We start from the raw sequence: 19,070 nt of genomic DNA on the forward strand, positions 1-19,070 counted from the left end.
TTTGTTAATTGCTTATAAGGTCAAGTGGAAAAAAGAGTTAAAAAACACTTTGATATACATTTCATTGCAGCCCACAAAGTATCCACTCTCATTTTGATAGAGGTTAAGCTGTAAAAAACAGTCGGGGTTATACATCATGTACACTGATGTACAGAAAGGTGATATAAAAAAATGAGTACTTTGACATGTTATAACGTAATGATTATATTCATCAATTAGATTATATTCATAAGACTGATGTATTTATGAAAATATCTATTTTAACGAAACATTAGTGTTTTTTTATCTGCATTTTTCTAAAACATATTACATGTTTACAAAGTCGGGGAAGATGTTTTCATCAGAAAATGTTTATAATATTTTTTATGCTTCCATTAATTATTTTATTAGTAATTTATCAAAACTCTTTTTGTATCTGCATTTAATTTTCCGGAAAATGATAAATAATAATTATGAAACACTTGAATTTAATATATTTCAGGAGATACCATGGTTTAGACGTATTGAAGATTTCAAGACTATAGCTATTAAGACTCACTGATTGGATTACCTATTGGACTTACTATGTTATATTTACGTATACAAAATACAACCACATATCAAATCAAAGCACTGAGAGGACTAATGTGGGCAGTGGTTGACAGCTTCTGGTGATGGGCATGAACAGTTAGCTTATATTTGGTGATTCTAGTTAAACTACTTTTGATTAATAAGCATTTTCAACCTTTCTTTTACCAAATTAAGGGGTAAATCTCTGCTTTTACTCTGTCAAAGGGGAAATAATAATATATGAGCAAAGCTCATGTGCTTATTGAAAAGTTTGTGAGTTTTGGTTAATTTTGCTCAAAATCTTTTTTTGAATTCCGATCTCATGATCCCAGGCCTACGCGTTCTCCAGTTATCATCCGGAAACTAATTTTTTTCTACAGGCCGACCAACAACCAACATCAAACATTAATATTTACAATATACCTCTCGAATGAGGGCGATTAAATTTCAAATTAGAAGATACCCATGTCTGCCTAATCCCCCGATGCATTGTCGTCAATAGATGGATGTGAGCGAAAGACAAAGAGACACTAACGGTTGGCTGCAATAGAGATCATCTACTTGGCATGTCTCATCACCCGATGAAGTTACAAAATTCCGGCTCAAGTGGTTCTCAAGTAAACCGTTTTCCATGTTCAGGCCCCTGTGATCTTGATCTTTGATCGAGTGAGTCTAAAATAAATAGGGGTCATCTACTCTGCATGTCCAATCATCCTATGAAATTTCAGAATTCTGTGTCATCTTCATGCCTCTGTGATATTTCCCTTAAGTCAAGTGACCCCAGAACATCAATGGTCATCGACTTTGTAATTCCTATCATCGTGATTGAAGGTTCTGGGTCAAATGATTCTAAAGTTATTGGTACGAAACAGTTTTCAAAGTTCTTGTTCCTGTGACATTAACTTTTGATCAAATGATTCAAAAATCAATAGGGGTCATCTACTCTACATGTCTAATCATCCTACGAAGTTTTAACATTCTGGATCAAGTGGTCCTCAAGTTATTGATCAGAAACGGGTTTCCATGTTCAGGCCCCTGTGACATTGACAGATGATTTTTTTTCCAAATGAGATCTCATCTTAGTAAAAGCAGGCTATGAATATATTTTACATAAATTACATAGATTAAAGGCACTTCAGAATAGTTCTAAAACTAAAAACAACCTAAAGCAAACTAAAACAATGAAATTAAATGTTTCATTCAATTTTGAAACAACCAAAACAACTACTACTGTCTCCAATATCAGCACACATCATGATCTTCGGGTTGCATTCAGTTATTTTTCAGCTGTAGATTAATATGATATGTCTCATAATCATGAAAATATGCATGTTTAGTGTTGTTATATTTTCTGGTCCTTTTGGATCATGGATTCCATTCAACATATGTGTAATAGAGCTCTGCTTAAACCAGTGCTAGGGGCGTAAGAGGTGTTGCACATTTCATTACCTCGCATGGACAGACTTAATCAAACCGAGTCTGCTGTTATTCTTCTTTGTTGCATTATATGCTTCCAAAGGATCTTTTTAGAAATTTTATTGTAAAAAACGCAAATATTGAAAATTGAAATTTTTCTAACTTAGTTTGAATTGTCTCAAATGATTTCATTGCAGCCTTCCGAACCTCGCTATTGTATAATTATCCGAGAAGAAATCGTACGCCAGAACGTGAATATTTTGGGATGAAAACACTGCAAATCTACCGGCGATTGAAAGGTGAATTTGTTAAAAAATAATGTTTCTTTCGAATTAATTATACCCTTCAACAATATGTCAATCACAAACACCAGCTGATAGTCTTACTGACCATTTACAATGCACGTACTCGTGTTTCGTTAAACGGCTTTGCATTTGGCTGCATGGCATCACATTTTGATACGCCGCTCCAAATCTCACAACACGGTTTCAGTATGCATTAGATGGCGCCAAGCTTTAATGAATCGTCTCATTTTACACTGCACGAACTCATGTTGCGTTAAACGTCTTCACATTGGACTGCATGACACCAAGTTTTCATAAACCGCTCTTAATTACACAAAGCGGTTTCAATATGCATTATTGACGGCGTAAAGTTGTAATAAATCATTTCATTTTACACTGTACGTACTCATGTTGTGTTAAACGGCTTCACATTGAGCTGCATGGTATCATGTTTTGTTGGATGATTTCATATTACGGTGTATCGCAACAAGTTTTTCAATGCATCGTCCGTGTTTAAATGGATGGAATGAAGTTTTTCATTATATGGTTTCAAAATACAATGCGTTGAATGCAACAATACTGGATGGGATGAAATTTTAGACAAGACGGCGTTGAAATGCTATGCACTGACTGACTTGTTTATGAATGGATTGTGTATTTACTAATTTTGGCGGTTACCGCCGCCCATACCCTATATAATCAATAAGTCAGTAATAAATAAATTAAAAAAAAAAAGGCAATAATGCAACAACATACATAATATTATGGCTACGAGGAACATCGATACGGAGGTAAAGATAAATCATAGCATCATAAAGAATCCCGTTACTCAGACGTAAAGATAAGTAGAGAACAAGACCCATGGTGGAATCGACCAATACACAGCAACTGAAATATATATCAGACACAGAGAATGCAGTACTGATAATACCATCGTCTGCCAAGAAGCGCGAAGCAACATCGGGATACTCGGGGAAATCAATCGTTTTGTATACACCGCAAAATGAATAACCATCACACTATTGAGTTTGGACGGCCCACATGGAACAAAAGTAACTCGTGTTATGACTATTAAAGTCCAAGAATGCCCTATAAAAGAGGATTGGGAGACAACATGCACCAACACGGTAGGACAACGATCACAAACGCTCTTACTGCGTTGAAACTGAAAACATTTATGAACATTTAGGTCAGTTTGTGCACACAAGTTGTAATGCAAGTTGTATATGCACTTCTGATATTCCACAGCGTTATAAATTTTGCGTAGTTTTGAAAACTTCTGATAAAAATCACTGTCGTAGGATGTATAATTGTTTACTGTTCTTTCAATGGTTACAATGATTACAGTTGTTTGACAGTATGTTTCATTTATTTTTCTCACCTGCTTCAACATTTATATGTTCACAGTTTTAGATTCACATAAGCCAATATACCGACGTCAGACCGATAATATAATTTTGACAATGACAAAACGATGAGTTCTAATTTATAATTTCAAATTGATATATTCTGATTGCTTTACTGCAGTTATTTAAACACTTCTACTTCAGCATAACAATAATTTCAATTCTATTCACAACGCTAAAAAACAGCTTCCATCACCATTTTCTCGCGAAATAAATAAATATGCACATGCAAGATATAATTACAGTAGAAATGATTAAAAGCCGTTTTGTAATGAAAAGAAGAGTTTAAGCACTACAACTAGCAAATCTAAATATACAACATAGCCTTAATAAGCTGGACGGACGTAAGCAACATTTCTTAAAACAATGTCCAAAAGATATACGAGCCGCACCATGAGAAAACCAACAGATGTTCGCTAACGGTTTCCCTAATTGCAATAGGCTTTGAAAGCGAACGGCATGGATTCTGGCCAGACTGTGCGGATGCTTGTCTAGCATTTCTCCTACATATAAACGTATACTTTAAGATATAATATCAGATAAAGACAGGAGAGATAGCTAGATAGGCTTGAGGTTACCATGAAATAAAATTATACTGTCTGTTAAATATGGTTAAAATGCTGTTATGTTGAACTTTTGACTTATCTATGAAAATAAATCAATTTTGCAACTTTAAGAATTGTGTTCTTGCGTTACTCTACACTTCCTGTTTCAGAGAATTTATCAGATAAGATTCCGCCTCCTTTTTAAAAGCATACATTTTTACTATTATTTGTAATCTTATATAGTGGCAAACCGTTCGAGTCTCAAATTTGCATTATAAAAAGGTAGAAGAAGAACAATCATCAACCAGAGGTACATAAAAGTTATTAGCACTACTCCTAGTTCCATAAATAAGAGTTTCTGCTGTCAACTTTGAATGCTCTCTTAGGCTAGTACATAATTAAGCCCTAACTGTCTAATTCTGTTTTCAATATTTAACGAAGTCATAAATTTTAAGAGAGGTTTCTACAACTATAGCCAAGAACTAGTCTCATCAATTTGTTCTGAGCTTCTTGCAATCTGTTTCTCAACTGTCTTGTAATGCCACCGTACAAAAAATGACTAAAATAGTCAAATTGACACTGTACCAAAGAATACAAAGTTTTTTTTTACTAATACTATTCATATTCAAAAGTTATTTCTGTCGATACAAAAAGTTAATTCTAGAGTTTAGTTTTCTGACAATGTTTTGCTATGGATGTACCGACACATCATTGTCTAGTTAAGCTCCTTGATACTTAAGAGAAGATCGAGAATGTATTGTATGACTGTTACAATCTATTGAAAAAGTTTTAACTTCTGATAACGTCCGATTTAATCCAGATAAATCAATTCGTTTTTACCGAGATATATAAGACAATTTGTTATCTGCTAACCATAACTACAGCTTATAAACTATTTACCTAAACATTACTTATAAAATCTTTGGGTCCCTGTGAGAGAATAGAATGACACTATCTTATGCATACAAAATGAGTTTCCATCATTTCTTCTTTTAAGTTCTTATCCCAAGCAGAACTCGTGAATACGAAGTTCTTACCGAGAACCTCATCCAGGTTCTCTATAATGTCATTTACAATAATAGACTACCATAATCCATAATACTACCAAAGACTAAAATCCTGATGTATGGCAGCCGGAGCTTTTCGCTCACTGCTCTCAAAACAATTTGATGTCTACAAACCATAACTACAGTTTATAAGCTCTTTACCTAAAACTTTTCTTATAAAATCTTTCGGTCCCTCTGAGAGAATAGAATGGCACTATCTTATGCATACAAAATTAGTTTCCATCATTTCTCCTTTTAAGTTCTTATCCCAAGCAGAACTCGTGAATACGAAGTTCTTACCGAGAACCTCATCCAGGTTCTCTATAATGTCATTTACAATAATAGGCTACCATAATCCATAATACTACCAAAGACTAAAATCCTGATGTATGGCAACCGGAGCTTTTCGTTCATGCTCTCAAGCTTTGGAACTCCCTTCCTGTCACGATTAGGGAAGCTGACTCGCTAGTTTGCTTTCCAAAGCCTGATAAAAAACATTTCTCTGTTCAACATTTCGTAAACTGGCCAGTTCATTTTGGAGGCGGGTTTACTCGCTTCAAAAGTTAATGCTAACTTTCTGAAATCAGATAGTACTTATTCCTAACAATTGTTCCACAAAATAGTTCCATTCATGAGCAATGCGGATGATTTATCAATGACAAAAATAGCTCAGTCAAGGATTACATCACTGACTGCAGTTTAGATTATATGAGTTCCTGATTCATTTGGGGTCTCACATAGTTCCAGCTGGCCTGAGTTATCAGTGATTTAGGATAACCATTTGGTTAGGTGTATCATTACAAAAAGGTTTCTTCCTTACGGCTGAACCAAACCTGAATCTTCTATATTGATTTTTCTATTTGTGTATTACATTGTAAGTTGCTCATGTCAGCGGACTGATTGGTCAATAGATGTGATTTATACTGCCGTACACTAGCTCACAGGTTTTCCAAAATGACTAGAAAGTGTTTAGGCTTGCTGATGTTTTGTGGTTATATATAAGCATTTAGTGTTCGATTTTTTTGATTTTTTTTTTTTTGGAATTTGAATGCACAATAATCATTCATTAGTTTGTTATTAATAGCACAACATATACATGTAAATGTGATTTTTATACCTTTGCGGAGTAGTGAAAAGAGTGTTACATGAATGTGGTATAATAATAATGATAAAATTAGAACAGAACAGACTTTTATTAAGACTTATACATACGTACATCGTCTAAAAACATCTTTAGACATTTTTAACATGTCACGTGTATATACACGGTAATAGTGTAACATATAAATGAAAAGTTTAGTCATATGATAGAAGAAATATGAACATGTACATGTACAAACTTATGATAATAACGTGTAACTAGAAATATTTGATATGGCAATTGAGGATGAACATAATAAGTAGGATTGTTTAAAATAGCGTTACGAATACATAATGATTCCTTAATATAATTGCAAAGCTTTGTCAACTCAAATCTATTAACAGGGTTTAAAAGTTGATGGTATTTGAACACAGATGGGTGAATATAATAATAATGCTTAATGTATTTTTATCTAATAACAGTATAACCTGGGCTATACACACAAATTTTTACTCGTCTTCAATATCAAGTTGGTTGGTTCATTATGTAGATCATCAAATATCTCTGCAAAACCATAATCAATTAATAGTTTTCTCGGTTACATTAGTAACCCAATTACCATATCCTTTTTGACTGTCTTTTAGTGATTGCATATATACAACTTTTAACAATATATTATTTCTTCTTGATAATACTAACCAGTACTTAATAATCCGTATATATCTAATAATATATCATGAATGGGTATTTACCGGGCTCCCCATAAGCAAAAGCTGAAAATGTGTTAATTTTAACTTGTAATAACCGTTTACAAAATTTGAGATGTATTCGTTCTATTTCTTTTGATTTGGTATAGCCCCATACTTCACGTGAGTAACATGATAGACTCAACAGTGGTGCATAGCTACAATGCACAATGTATGTACAGCTGACAACAATTGGCCAACGTCTAAAATATATAAGAGTTTAACTTTATTGAAAATGTCAGATAATAATCCAAATAAACCATAATCCGTAATATACTACTGATACAAGAAGATTTTCGTTTGTAAGCATCTGAACCACAATGACTGTTAGCAATAGGACTGAGACGATTACTCGGTTAATCGGATTCGATTACTTTGTGAAATCGGTTTCATTTTTGCAAAACCACTAAACACTCTCAAACAATAAACATCACGGATCGTACTTTATCTTTGTACATTTCTTTGACAAGCCAATAGACCTGCAGTATATTTCCGCTAAAACACATCAATCAACATAATCAATAGTCTTGGATTTGCCTGTCACCCCAAAATACGACTTATTAATTACCACGCTGCTTGCAAACGATAAAACATTTTCGTTTTTGTTGTTACGCGACCTGTGAAGTTTCCACTTTTTGCTATTTTCCTATTGAACTCAACATCTGGAAGTACCTTGATACGGTCGTCAGGATAGAAAACAGCATTTTCAATATGGTGGCCGATTCACCAGTTCGATTCGATTTCATACAAATGATTAACCGGTTTCAAAATTTTAGTTAGCAATAAGTAAATATTCTTTTATTTAGTTTGTGCGGTACGATACGGGGACAAGAAAACTATTACGATTTGCACGACGTGTTACATTTATGACGCGCGGAAGCAATATGGTGGACGAAGCAACGAAACGAAGTCTTGCACAAATTCCGCTGCTTAAAACAAAGGCAGGACCGCGAGACGGAGAATTGTGGGTTAATAGACTGAAAGAGGAATATCAGTCTTTAATAAAGGTAACAAAATTCACCATGAGTGGGGCGGTTTCCTTTTACAAATTAAAAAATATGGGAAAAATCAAGGTAATTTCTGTCACCATATGGAACAGGTCAACAACCGTATGGTACAGTTGAGGTATTTTTGGCCATATATTGTATTGAGTGATACTAGCCTAGATAATTGATAGATTTTTTTCTGAAGATGTTTGGTTTAGGCAATGAAGCATTTCAGATGAGTTACCTGGCCCCGTGTTCACAAAACATTTTCAGTCTCAGCTGAGTTTGATAATGAAACGGTATTTGTCATTTATATCTAAACAGCAAGTTTAAAAGTAAATTTTACATTAATAACTATTTTTAAGTGACTATTCAGTATTGATAGTTAGTCTTACTTGGAATTTAACCTTCAAGTTTTAGTAAAATTGATATTAAAATTTCAAACTCAAACTCAGCTTAGACCGAAAAATGTTTTGTGAACACGGGGCCAGGTTGTCCAAAATATTAGACAATCACATGTACTAGCTAAAAAATTTCAGCTCAGAGGTATCTATAGAGATGTTTATATGCTGTTACGGATCTCTGTGCTGAAATGAATCCTGTACTGAAACCTAACCAGGAATCATGCCAGAAGTCTGTCGTGCTATAATTTCCTGAAATGAAATGCTATGGACTCACCTTATACTTCAAAATATTTCTAATCATTTTTCTTTGAATCGTCCATGCAACAAAATTTGAATACAAGCTATACACACAAGTTTCAAATTGGTCTGTCAACAATATTTTGTCTGTCATTGCAGTTGTAGCCTGATCAGGGTACTCTTCATTTTGAAAACCAATAGGCAGTATAGAATCGATCATTATTATTGATATTTTCTGCTGAATTAGCCCCAAACTGCTGTTCAAAAGCTTGCATGGGGTGAAGAATTCTTTAATGTGAATAAACTGTCTAGCTGGCTTACAGAAGGGTGGGGGTTTTAATGGGGTGCCCACCTGTTCCTGCAACTGGGATTGGGGAGGGCAGCTGCATGGATTCTGGTTCACCATTAAAAGCTGGAAAGTGAACCTTTATGGCTTTCAGTAGTGTCTGTGCAAACAATAATAAACTAAAGTTACTTGGCACTATTTACTAATGTAATGTGATCTGCATAGAATTCATCATTAAGTTCTGCAAGATGAAGTTCTGAAGTGTTCAGATCAGAAGGAATTCAAGTTTGACCTGTCATTGCTATGATTTTATTTTCCATAATAATATGAGTTTACTAACAGTATATTTCCCAGTTTTTGGGGAGGCATATTGTTTTGTTCTACACATTTACATTAGCATTTCATGTAAGACATATTCTTTTAGGCTTTAAATTACTGTCTGTCTTTCCATCCACTCATATTTAGATTGCCCATGCTTCTTCTCATAAAGCTGTGGTCTGATTTCAGAGCATACTTGAAATCTGGAAGGAGTGATGGCCCCTTAAAGGTCATTTTTCATTGAAAATTGTTGGGAAGATTTCTCCTATACTACTGTTGGGATTTACCAAGACAAGTTGCGCATAATTATATTACAAGTTTTATTGTTCTACGTTTTTAGCTCGACTATTCATACAATAGTAGAGCTATTGGACTTGCCCATGCATCCGCGTCTGCGTCCCAATTTGGTTAAGGTTTTGTATGTAAGCTAGTATCTCAGTAACCACCTCTGGGAATGGATTGAAACTTCACACACTTATTCACTGTGATAAACTGACTTACATTGCATAGGTTCCATAACTCTGTTTTGCTTTTTTACAAAATTATGCCCCTTTTTCGACTTAGAAGTTTTTGGTTAAGGTTTTGTATGTAAGCTGGTATCTCAGTACTCACTTATGGGAATGGATTGAAACTTCACACAGTTATTCACTGTGATAAACTGACGTACATTGCACAGGTTCCATAACTCTATTTTGCTTTTTTACAAAATTATGCCCCTTTTTCGACTTAGCAGTTTTTTGTTAAGGTTTTGTATGTAAGCTGGTATCTCAGTACTCACTTATGGGAATGGATTGAAACTTCACACAGTTGTTCACTGTGATAAACTGACGTACATTGCACAGGTTCCATAACTCTATTTCCCCTTTTTTACAAAATTATGCCCCTTTTTCGACTTAGCAGTTTTTGGTTAAGGTTTTGTATTTAAGCTGGTATCTCAGTACTCACTTATGGGAATGGATTGAAACTTCACACACTAATTCATTGTCATAATCTGAAATGCACTAACCAGGTTCCATAACTCTGCTTTTTTTTTCAAAATTATGCCACTTTTTAAGACGTAGTAGTTTTTGGTTAAGTTTTCTATGTAAGCTGATATCTCAGAATCCACTAATGTGAATGGATTGAAACTTCACACATTTGTTCACTGTCATGATATGACATGCAGTGCAAAGGATCAACTTCTCTACTTTGCACTTTACAAAATTATGCCCCTTTTTGCAACTTTTGTATTCATTCAATTGACAAGGCTGTTGAATAGTCGAGCGTTGCTGTCCTCTGACAGCTCTTGTTTATATGTAAAATCTGCATGGCACCATTCATAACTTTCAGTACATGTATTTTTGTAATAAGTTAAAATTTTCTTCCCCATCCTATTTCCTAAAAAAATTGCATTAGCATAATTAAATACATTAATAGACTTATTATATAATAAGTTTCTTTTAAAAAAAAAACAAACCAACATCATCCTAGTTTCTAATGAAGTTTTGACATCCTTTGGAATATTTTCTTAAATGTAAAACATGCAGAATGGTTAAGAAAAAAGTTATGGGAAATGTCAGAGTTGTACTTGCACTCTTTAATAGTGTACCATGATTTAATATGCTGATTGGTGCATAATGTTCTGTAGTTGATAATGCTACTTCCAGTCAGGTCATATATGAGATCTCCTATTTAGTTACATGGCCAAGTAGTATTATCCTAGCATTTAGTATGAAACTTTTGTATTGATGAACCAGTTCTTTATATTGTTTATTATTATTGATAAAAATACACTTTTTGAATGGTTTTTCAGACCAGTGTTTTATTACAGGGCATTTCAAAAATTTATGTTCACATTTTCTTCTTCTTCAAGTTTAAGCCCAGCAATTTGAGCAAAGCTTAATGTTGAAGTATAGACCGGTCAGTAGCACAAATTAAAAGACCAGTGCTTTACCTTAAGGAAATACGTAATAATTCTTGTTACAAAACAATTCTTTAAATACTTTCAGTATGTTCAGAACAACAAAGAGGCTGATAACGACTGGTTCCGCCTTGAGTCAAACAAAGAGGGAACCAGATGGTTTGGCAAGTGCTGGTATATTCATGAACTCCTGAAATACGAGTTTGATGTAGAGTTTGATGTAAGTTTTTACAAAATCTTCCTTTCTTAAGGTTCATATAAGGTGCAGATAACAACAAAGATTGCCAGTCTTTACTGGATCCTTTATTGTTTATTGTAAATGTTCCTCGGTGTTTACAGGACTGGATGGATTTGTTCAAAAATATCTTGTAGTTTGAAACATTTTGTATTGTCTGAAAGGTAGAATATGAGTTTTTTAGAGATAGTAACCTCTATAGAAAATCTTTTCTACTTAGTGTGTTTAATGAACCATATTCTATGAAGTATATTCAAAACCGACCAATGTTAAGCTTGCAGAATGAGACTGGTCTTCAAACGCAGTTTTGTAATCTGAGAACTAGTAGGGTGTAGCTGTCAAGCTGAGGTGACAAGTTAAGTTCCCTGGCAAGGAAAATGATTTTTGGATGATTTGACAGAAGACTGTGTCTACAATCATTCCTCCTCCATGTTTTCTTAAGTTTTAGACATTGCCTGTTAATTCTGAAGCTGTTGCCGAGAACAAATTAGCACTTTGCAGCTCAGTTGACCACTTAGCAGAAAAAGAGTTGAATAATTACTTTAAAAAGACAAACAGATTCATTATTTTTATCATGAATTAGAATAACAACGAGGTTTCTTGTCTCTGCCATTACAATCTCAATTTTTTTGAAATAGTAGTCAGGGATTTTTTTCCTTCTTTATAAAGTACCCCTAAAAGAACCTTTTCCCAATTGAGAAATGCAATCTTTTTTCCCAATTATCATCCAAAATTTCCCCAAATGACCAAATTAAGTTTGCATTTTGATGATTGCAGAAAGAAAACTTGGTTACATTGACATTCACCATGATTTAACCATTCAAACAGTTTGTTTGATGATATTTACATGGAATTAAAGGAAGAAGCATTGTAAATGATGTTATTAATTAACTATAAAAATTCCCAATCTGAGTAAAAAAGCCGCTATTTGTCCCAATTTATCTGGTACCTGACCTTTTCCCAAAAGGGAAAAAAAATCACTGAGAAGTAGAAGTTGCCAAGGGGCATTATCAGTTGTTTTTCAGAACTCACTTTGGTAAAGATACAGGTTTAAACAGGCTTCATACAAATGGCATTCTGAAAGTGAAAGATCAAAAAATGTCAGTTTATGTTATCAAATAGAATAGTAATTATGTTTGATTTTGTCAGATCCCTGTTAAGAACTTTTCACATATTTAAGATTATTTTGCCTTTTACTATTATTTCAGTACCATTCTCAGATTTTTTTTTCATTTTGTATATATTTGAAGTTTATTGAAAGTATTTTTAATGATGTAATTATCAGATTATAATTTGTGATGTAATTATCAGATTTTAATTACTGTTTTCTTTCATTTAGATACCTGTGACCTACCCAACGACAGCACCAGAGATAGCTTTACCAGAATTAGATGGTAAAACTGCAAAAATGTACAGGTAATTTTTCCACAAAAACTGACATGCAGATTCAAAACACTAGTGGATTTTATGCAGTATTACCTAATATTTTTAAGTAGAGTTGGCTTGTGAGTTGTGTAAAAATTGTTGGAGAAAAAGTGCAGTATTGCCCAATGTTTCACTTGACTGCTGTTTTAAATAGAAAAGCCCTTCTTTCTTATCTGAATCCATCTTTGCATACCATTGTCATGTTCAAAATATGCCTTTAATATGAAAAATTTTTGCAGTTACATGTAATTTTCTTTCTAACACTGCCTTTTCTTTTATTACAGAGGAGGTAAAATTTGTATGACTGACCATTTTAAACCTCTTTGGGCACGAAATGTTCCAAAGTTTGGAATAGCTCATGCAATGTCATTAGGGGTAAGTAAAATGAGCTGTATATCCTGTTGAAAAAAGATGATTTAAAATATATTGGCTGACAGTGTAACTGTTTCAGATTAAATATACATTACTTATTAAATAAGTTACGCATTTTTGTGCCCTCCAAAATTTTGTCGGTGGGCGAGTTTGGGGGAGCACTTACAGTTTCCCTTGTCAATCCATCTGTTGGACTTTGTGTTGTGCATATCTCAAAAAGCATGTGACCCGTGTCATCAAACCTCACAGAATTGTTATTCAGGACAGGACATAGTGCACTTGATGCTTTGATATGGATCGCTCACAGCCAGACAAGAAGTATGGCCCTTGACTTAGTAAAAAAATGTGCATAAAAAGTGCCTAATATATCGCATATATCTCAAAAAGTACTTGACTAAGGATTATGAAACATTACAAGAATATTATTTAGCATGTGAAGTTGTGCACCTTAGGTTTTCTTAGAGATATCGTTCAGATAGACCAGAGTTTTGGCCTTTGACTTAGTCAAATATGTATATGACAGGGCATAAAAGTTTGTGTCTCTCATATTTCAAAAAGTATTTAACCTAGGGTCATGAAACGTCATAGAAATATTATTCAGGGTGTGAAGCTATGCACCTGGGATTTTACTGTGGACTTTTGTCAGTCAGACCAGAGTTTTGTCCCTTGATTGTAAAAAATATGCAATCCATACTACACCCAAATGATACATTCAAAAAGTTCAAATGTAAAGGTTAAGTCTTGTTAGCAAGTAAACCTCCCAGTATTAAAGATATCCATGGGCATCTTTTACTAAAATATTTTTACTTTAGGTATTTACTTCAAACATATGAAATCCTCATCAATTGTATTTGGCTTTACTAAATATATAGATTAAAAATTGCATGTAGAGCTACATTCATAGTTAAATGTCATGCAGTAACTGTTGATTGTTAAAAAACAGCCAGTTTTTGTGCCCGCAGTATGAGTGATGGGGGTGAATATAGATTTTGTCTTGTCCATGAGTCCGTCCATCCGAAAACTGAGATGCGCCTAGCTCAAAAAGTATTGATATAAATTGATGAAACCTTGTATATGTCTTTATCAGGATATGAACGTGTGCACCTATTTTTAGCTCGAATATTCGAAGAATAAGTAGAGTTATCCTACTCACCATGGCGTCGGCGTCACACCTTGGTTAAGTTTTTCGTACCAGTCCACATTTTGACAAAGTCTTATGAGATAAAGCTTTGAAACTTTCAGCACTTGTTTACCATCACCGTGTCCAGTTATAAGCAAGAGTACGTAACTCCATCAAGGATTTTGGCTGAATTATAACCCCTTTTGACTTAGAAATCTTGGTAAAGTTTTTCGTACCAGTTCATATTTTGTGTTAAGTATTTGACATACGGCTTTGAAACTTTTATCACTTGTTCAGTATAATAGTCTGTATCTGTAGGCATGAGTTCATAACTCTGTAATCTATTTTGGCTGAATTATGGCCCTTTCTGCACTTGGAAATTGGTTCTGTTTTTGTACAAGTCCACGTTTTGTCAAAACTATTTGACATATGGCTTTTAAACTTTGAACGCTTATTAATCATCATGATTTCCATCTGTAGACAAGAGTACATAACTCTGTCAACTATTTTGGCTGAATTATGTCCCTTTTTGGACTTTGAAATTGGTGCAGTTTTTCATACACATTGCCATTTAGTGCAAGACTTATCGAAAACCACAAATACAGGAACATTGTTTGTTTAATCTATTATTTTCTTTTGTGTGAAAATCTGTGGTAATATTTTGACCCCATTCTTCAATCAATTCTTTGAATAGTCGAGCGCGCTGTCATCCGACAGCTCTTGTTTGTCTGGTTCCTTCCCTTATTTCCAGAGTTATGGCCCCTGAAATAGTAAAAAATGTACATTTCACCTTGTGATGCGCCTAGCTCAAAAGGTATTGGATATAAATTGATAAAACCTTGCATGGGTCTTAATCATGATATGATCTTGTGCACCTTCTATTTTTCATCTGACTCCGTTCCCTATTTTCAGAGTTATGGCCTCTGAAATAGTAAAAAATGCACATTTTCACCTTGTGACGCACCTAGCTCAAAAATATTTCATATAAATTGATGAAACCTTGCATGAGTCTTTATCATGATACGAACTTGCACACCTACTTTCTGTCTGGCTCTTTCCCCTGTTAATAGAGTTATGGCCCCTGCAATAGTCAAAAATGCACATTTTCACCTTGGCATTTGAATTATTGCCACATTTGTGACAAATACACCATTGGGGTCACATCTTGTGTCCTACAGACACATTCTAGTTTTAGTGGTAGAACACATTTATGCTCTGTGTATCTACACATGTATACATTGTGTACATTAAAACGATTTGTTTGCAAGCATAGCTGTTTACATCTTGCATGTCTGGTCAAGAAGCAGCAAGGTTCTGTCAGTAGATTATGATATTAAAACACAAAAATGTTCAAAACAAGTGCAAAAGTTGAAGCTTCCGAAACAAAGCAATTACTTAGCCTTCTACCATCTAGCTATAACTTGAAAATATAAATACAATCTCAAATAATGCAGGTTATTACATATGTTTTGGAAAATATGTAAATTATTAGATACTCATTCTAAATGGCACCAGTTTGAGGAAGCAGTACTATACTTGCAACACCTGGTGTTAAATTAAAAAAGCTCCAGCTTGCAAATAAATAGCTAGATCTAGAAGTATTTTTAGTGTCTGTGCACAATATGAAAGTGTTTGCATTTTGAAAGTCAATGTTGATGCCACAAAGATGACTTTACTTTGGAACCTTTTCACACAAAAAGAAAAAACCCACATGTTTATTCAATTTCAAGAAAGGCAAATGTACCGGTAAAAAGGAATAATATTTTATTATATCTCTTCCTTGTTTTATTATTTCAGCTTGGACCTTGGTTGGCTGTAGAGATTCCAGATTTAGTAGAGAAAGGAATTATAACACATAAAGAGAACTCTGAAGCTGCTGAAAAATGATAAAAACTGAATCATGTAGTGCAATTATTAACTGGTATAATATGGAAATCTGTTGAGCAGAATTTTGTGTTCAAAACTGAGGGTTCTTGGGTTTTAAAGGTCTATTTAAATGGTTGTTTTACATAAGCTGTCTACTTTATAATTACTGTTTGAGCCACTGAATCTGTTTTCATCTTTCAATTTCTTTTTCATTTTTTTTTGCAAATTCCATTTGTTGTTTAGACAGCAGTAAAGGTTCCAGGGGTGGTAGAGAAAATGTATGAATTTTTAAGATATTTTTTAAAATGTATTTTCTCTGGGTAAATTTCTAGGCCATGAAAAGATTTGAAAAAAAATGTTTCAGGAATTTTACAAGTTTTTTATGAAAAATGGTTGTTTTAATGCTGAATAAAATTTGTTAACAATTCATCTACAAATAAAGCCACAACTGACTTTTTAAACTCTCTGGAATCTAAAGTTGTGTAAGTGTAAAATTAAAAAAGACCTTGTCAAAATTGTTTCTTGATGATGAATTCACAACTTATCAAGATATTTGGAACTTTATAACGTTTCTACTTATTAATACAAACATTAGGATGTTGTATTAAATGAGTGATTTTGTATGCCCTTGACTGATGATAAATGTATATAGATTGAAAAAATGTTATTAAAGGTGACTGGGTTTGTCTTAGTGACCTTCGTGTGACACTTGTGATTGAGAGATTGCTGGTACATGTAATTACTGGGGAAGTTCTGTGATATGAGAAGTGTTATTGTTTTGATGAACTTTGATTTGCTAATATTGTTTACTTGGAGACTTTGGTAGATAGTGACATGTTGGGTATTATTTCATTCAAGTTAATTTTAAATGTAAAACATGCGTTAGTTTATTGTTAACCTGCAATAGATTTTCTCATTTTATTTGTTCTTTAATAGAAAAGCACGGAAGATACAGTTGAGCTGCGCCATGAGAAAACCAACATAGTGGGTTTGCGACCAGCATGGATCCAGACCAGCCTGCGCATCCATGCAGTCTGGTCAGGATCCATGCTGTTCGCTTTTAAAGCCTATTGGAAATGGAGAAACTGTTGGCGAACAGCAGGCTGGTCTGGATCCATGCTGGTCGCAAACCCACAATGTTGGTTTTCCCATGGCACGGCTCATATTATGTCAAGCTAGGTCTTGAAAACCTTATCTTGTACTTAAGGTATTTTCTTTAATTTATTTCAAAGCCATTACATCTTTTATTGAAATCTAGTTTTAGAACATATTTGCTGCTAAAGATATTTTATTAGATTTCACATTTGATATTAACATTTCTTGTAAACAGACATGTATTGTTATATAATTTTCCTTAATTTATTACTTAACACAATTTAGTTGTTATAGACATTGTTTGAAAAATGTTCCAGACAACATTGAAGTACCAAAGTATTTATTTTCCATCTGGAAAAGTAGAATTATGACCGTTTGCCAATTTTATGGTTTAGACTTGTAATATTTTTGCATTTTGCTGTAGGGATAACGCATGTTTTCTTCATATCTGTTTAGGGCCGTAATGTGTTTATGCTTTGCCACAGGAAACGCATTTATAAAAAGGTTTTTTAACAGCACGTGAGCACGAGGATCTCTTTTAACACACGTTTTCCCTCTTGTTTTAACACCCCTGAAAAGTGACAAGGTCAGCAGTTTTATGCTATAATGTATAATAATAAATCAGATTGTTTACAAGCACACTGTAAAAATAAATATCCTTCCTGTTTCAAAAAAGAAATAAAGTGCTGCCGGTTTAAACCAGATATTTTACAAAATTGAAAGTGGTAAATAAATGACAAAATATAATTTATTTTAATTTTGTTTGTTTTTTTCTCCCTTGAGTTTTATAACATTAATTTTTCAGATTTCATGACTCATTTTGATCAAGCCTTTACTTGTTTTTGTCATTTTTGGGGTTTTACAGTTTAATGCTCTAGTATTTAATGTCAGCTGTACATATTTTAACCCTTTGAATGATTTTCAGATGACACACTGGCTATAGCTTTTGCAGAAGCAGTATTTCCATTGCAGTGACAGTAGAGAATGTGTCCAAAGGTAGATAGATATAGCTGAATGACTGTATTTTCACTGTCTCCTTATTTTTCTGCTTTTAACTTGAAACAACAAGTTAAACAGGAGCCAGCATACTCTCTTCCATTCACCACAACTTTTTCAGTTCTGTACAATAATATGAACACTTCTGTAGTTTGGTGAGTAAAACCCAGGATGTGTACTCAACATTAAGAATTAATCTCTTTAACCTGTCAAGAAGGGTAACCATGATATAGGTCCCTATGGCAAGTAGATTGCTGTTTATTTAAAAAAAATTACACGACTTATTTGTTGTTCATTTTCTTTGCAAGATTATGCATATGATTTCGGAGTTCATTTTCTTGTAAAACATCCATATAAACATTAATTAAATTACTTTGTCAAGATTTACTCATATATAGTGGTCCGTATTGAGTTCTTCGCCTGCTCATATATTGAAATCTAAATTGTATATGTAATTCAACTATTAAGTAAAGTCATCTTAATGCAGAACAAAATAACCTATTGTTGCTTGGGTGACCATTTAAATCATCTGGATTTCATAAAAAATATAGTTTCTTTTGTGAGTGGATCTAGAAAACTTTCCTCTTCACTGGCAGGCCAGGTTTCAAAGTAATGTGGCAGAGGTGTTTCATGGACGACTTTTTTCCAAAATTATTACCTGTCTGAGCTGTTAAACTCTTGTGAACAATCAAGGGCTACTATGACATACTTGTACCTCATAGTTGTGTTTCTATATTTTCAATTAAAATATTTAAAT

The 19,070-nt window shown here is 33.6% G+C and overlaps 1 protein-coding gene across 1 annotated transcript; it reads left to right on the forward strand.

Annotated features, from left to right (window-relative positions):
- The first annotated feature begins 7,920 nt into the window (after nucleotides 1–7,920).
- LOC123561411 (ubiquitin-fold modifier-conjugating enzyme 1) lies at nucleotides 7,921–18,068 on the forward strand. The gene is made up of 5 exons (XM_045353761.2): nucleotides 7,921–8,080; nucleotides 11,293–11,424; nucleotides 12,779–12,855; nucleotides 13,149–13,239; nucleotides 16,154–18,068. Exons 1-5 carry the CDS (start codon nucleotides 7,940–7,942, stop codon nucleotides 16,241–16,243), a joined length of 531 nt encoding a protein of 176 aa, XP_045209696.1. The 5' UTR covers nucleotides 7,921–7,939; the 3' UTR covers nucleotides 16,244–18,068.
- Nucleotides 18,069–19,070: the final 1,002 nt, after the last annotated feature.

Source organism: Mercenaria mercenaria, chromosome 10, assembly GCF_021730395.1.
Source record: "Mercenaria mercenaria strain notata chromosome 10, MADL_Memer_1, whole genome shotgun sequence".
In the NCBI taxonomy this organism is placed as follows: Eukaryota; Metazoa; Mollusca; class Bivalvia; order Venerida; family Veneridae; genus Mercenaria; species Mercenaria mercenaria.

Bases quoted from the DNA above. Each gene is read 5' to 3' on its own strand.
- LOC123561411 (XM_045353761.2), top strand. From the start codon at position 7,940: ATGACGCGCGGAAGCAATATGGTGGACGAAGCAACGAAACGAAGTCTT. The intron at 12,856-13,148 runs GTAATTTTTCCA...CTTTTATTACAG, and splicing joins AAAACTGCAAAAATGTACAG to AGGAGGTAAAATTTGTATGA. The intron at 13,240-16,153 runs GTAAGTAAAATG...TTATTATTTCAG, and splicing joins CTCATGCAATGTCATTAGGG to CTTGGACCTTGGTTGGCTGT.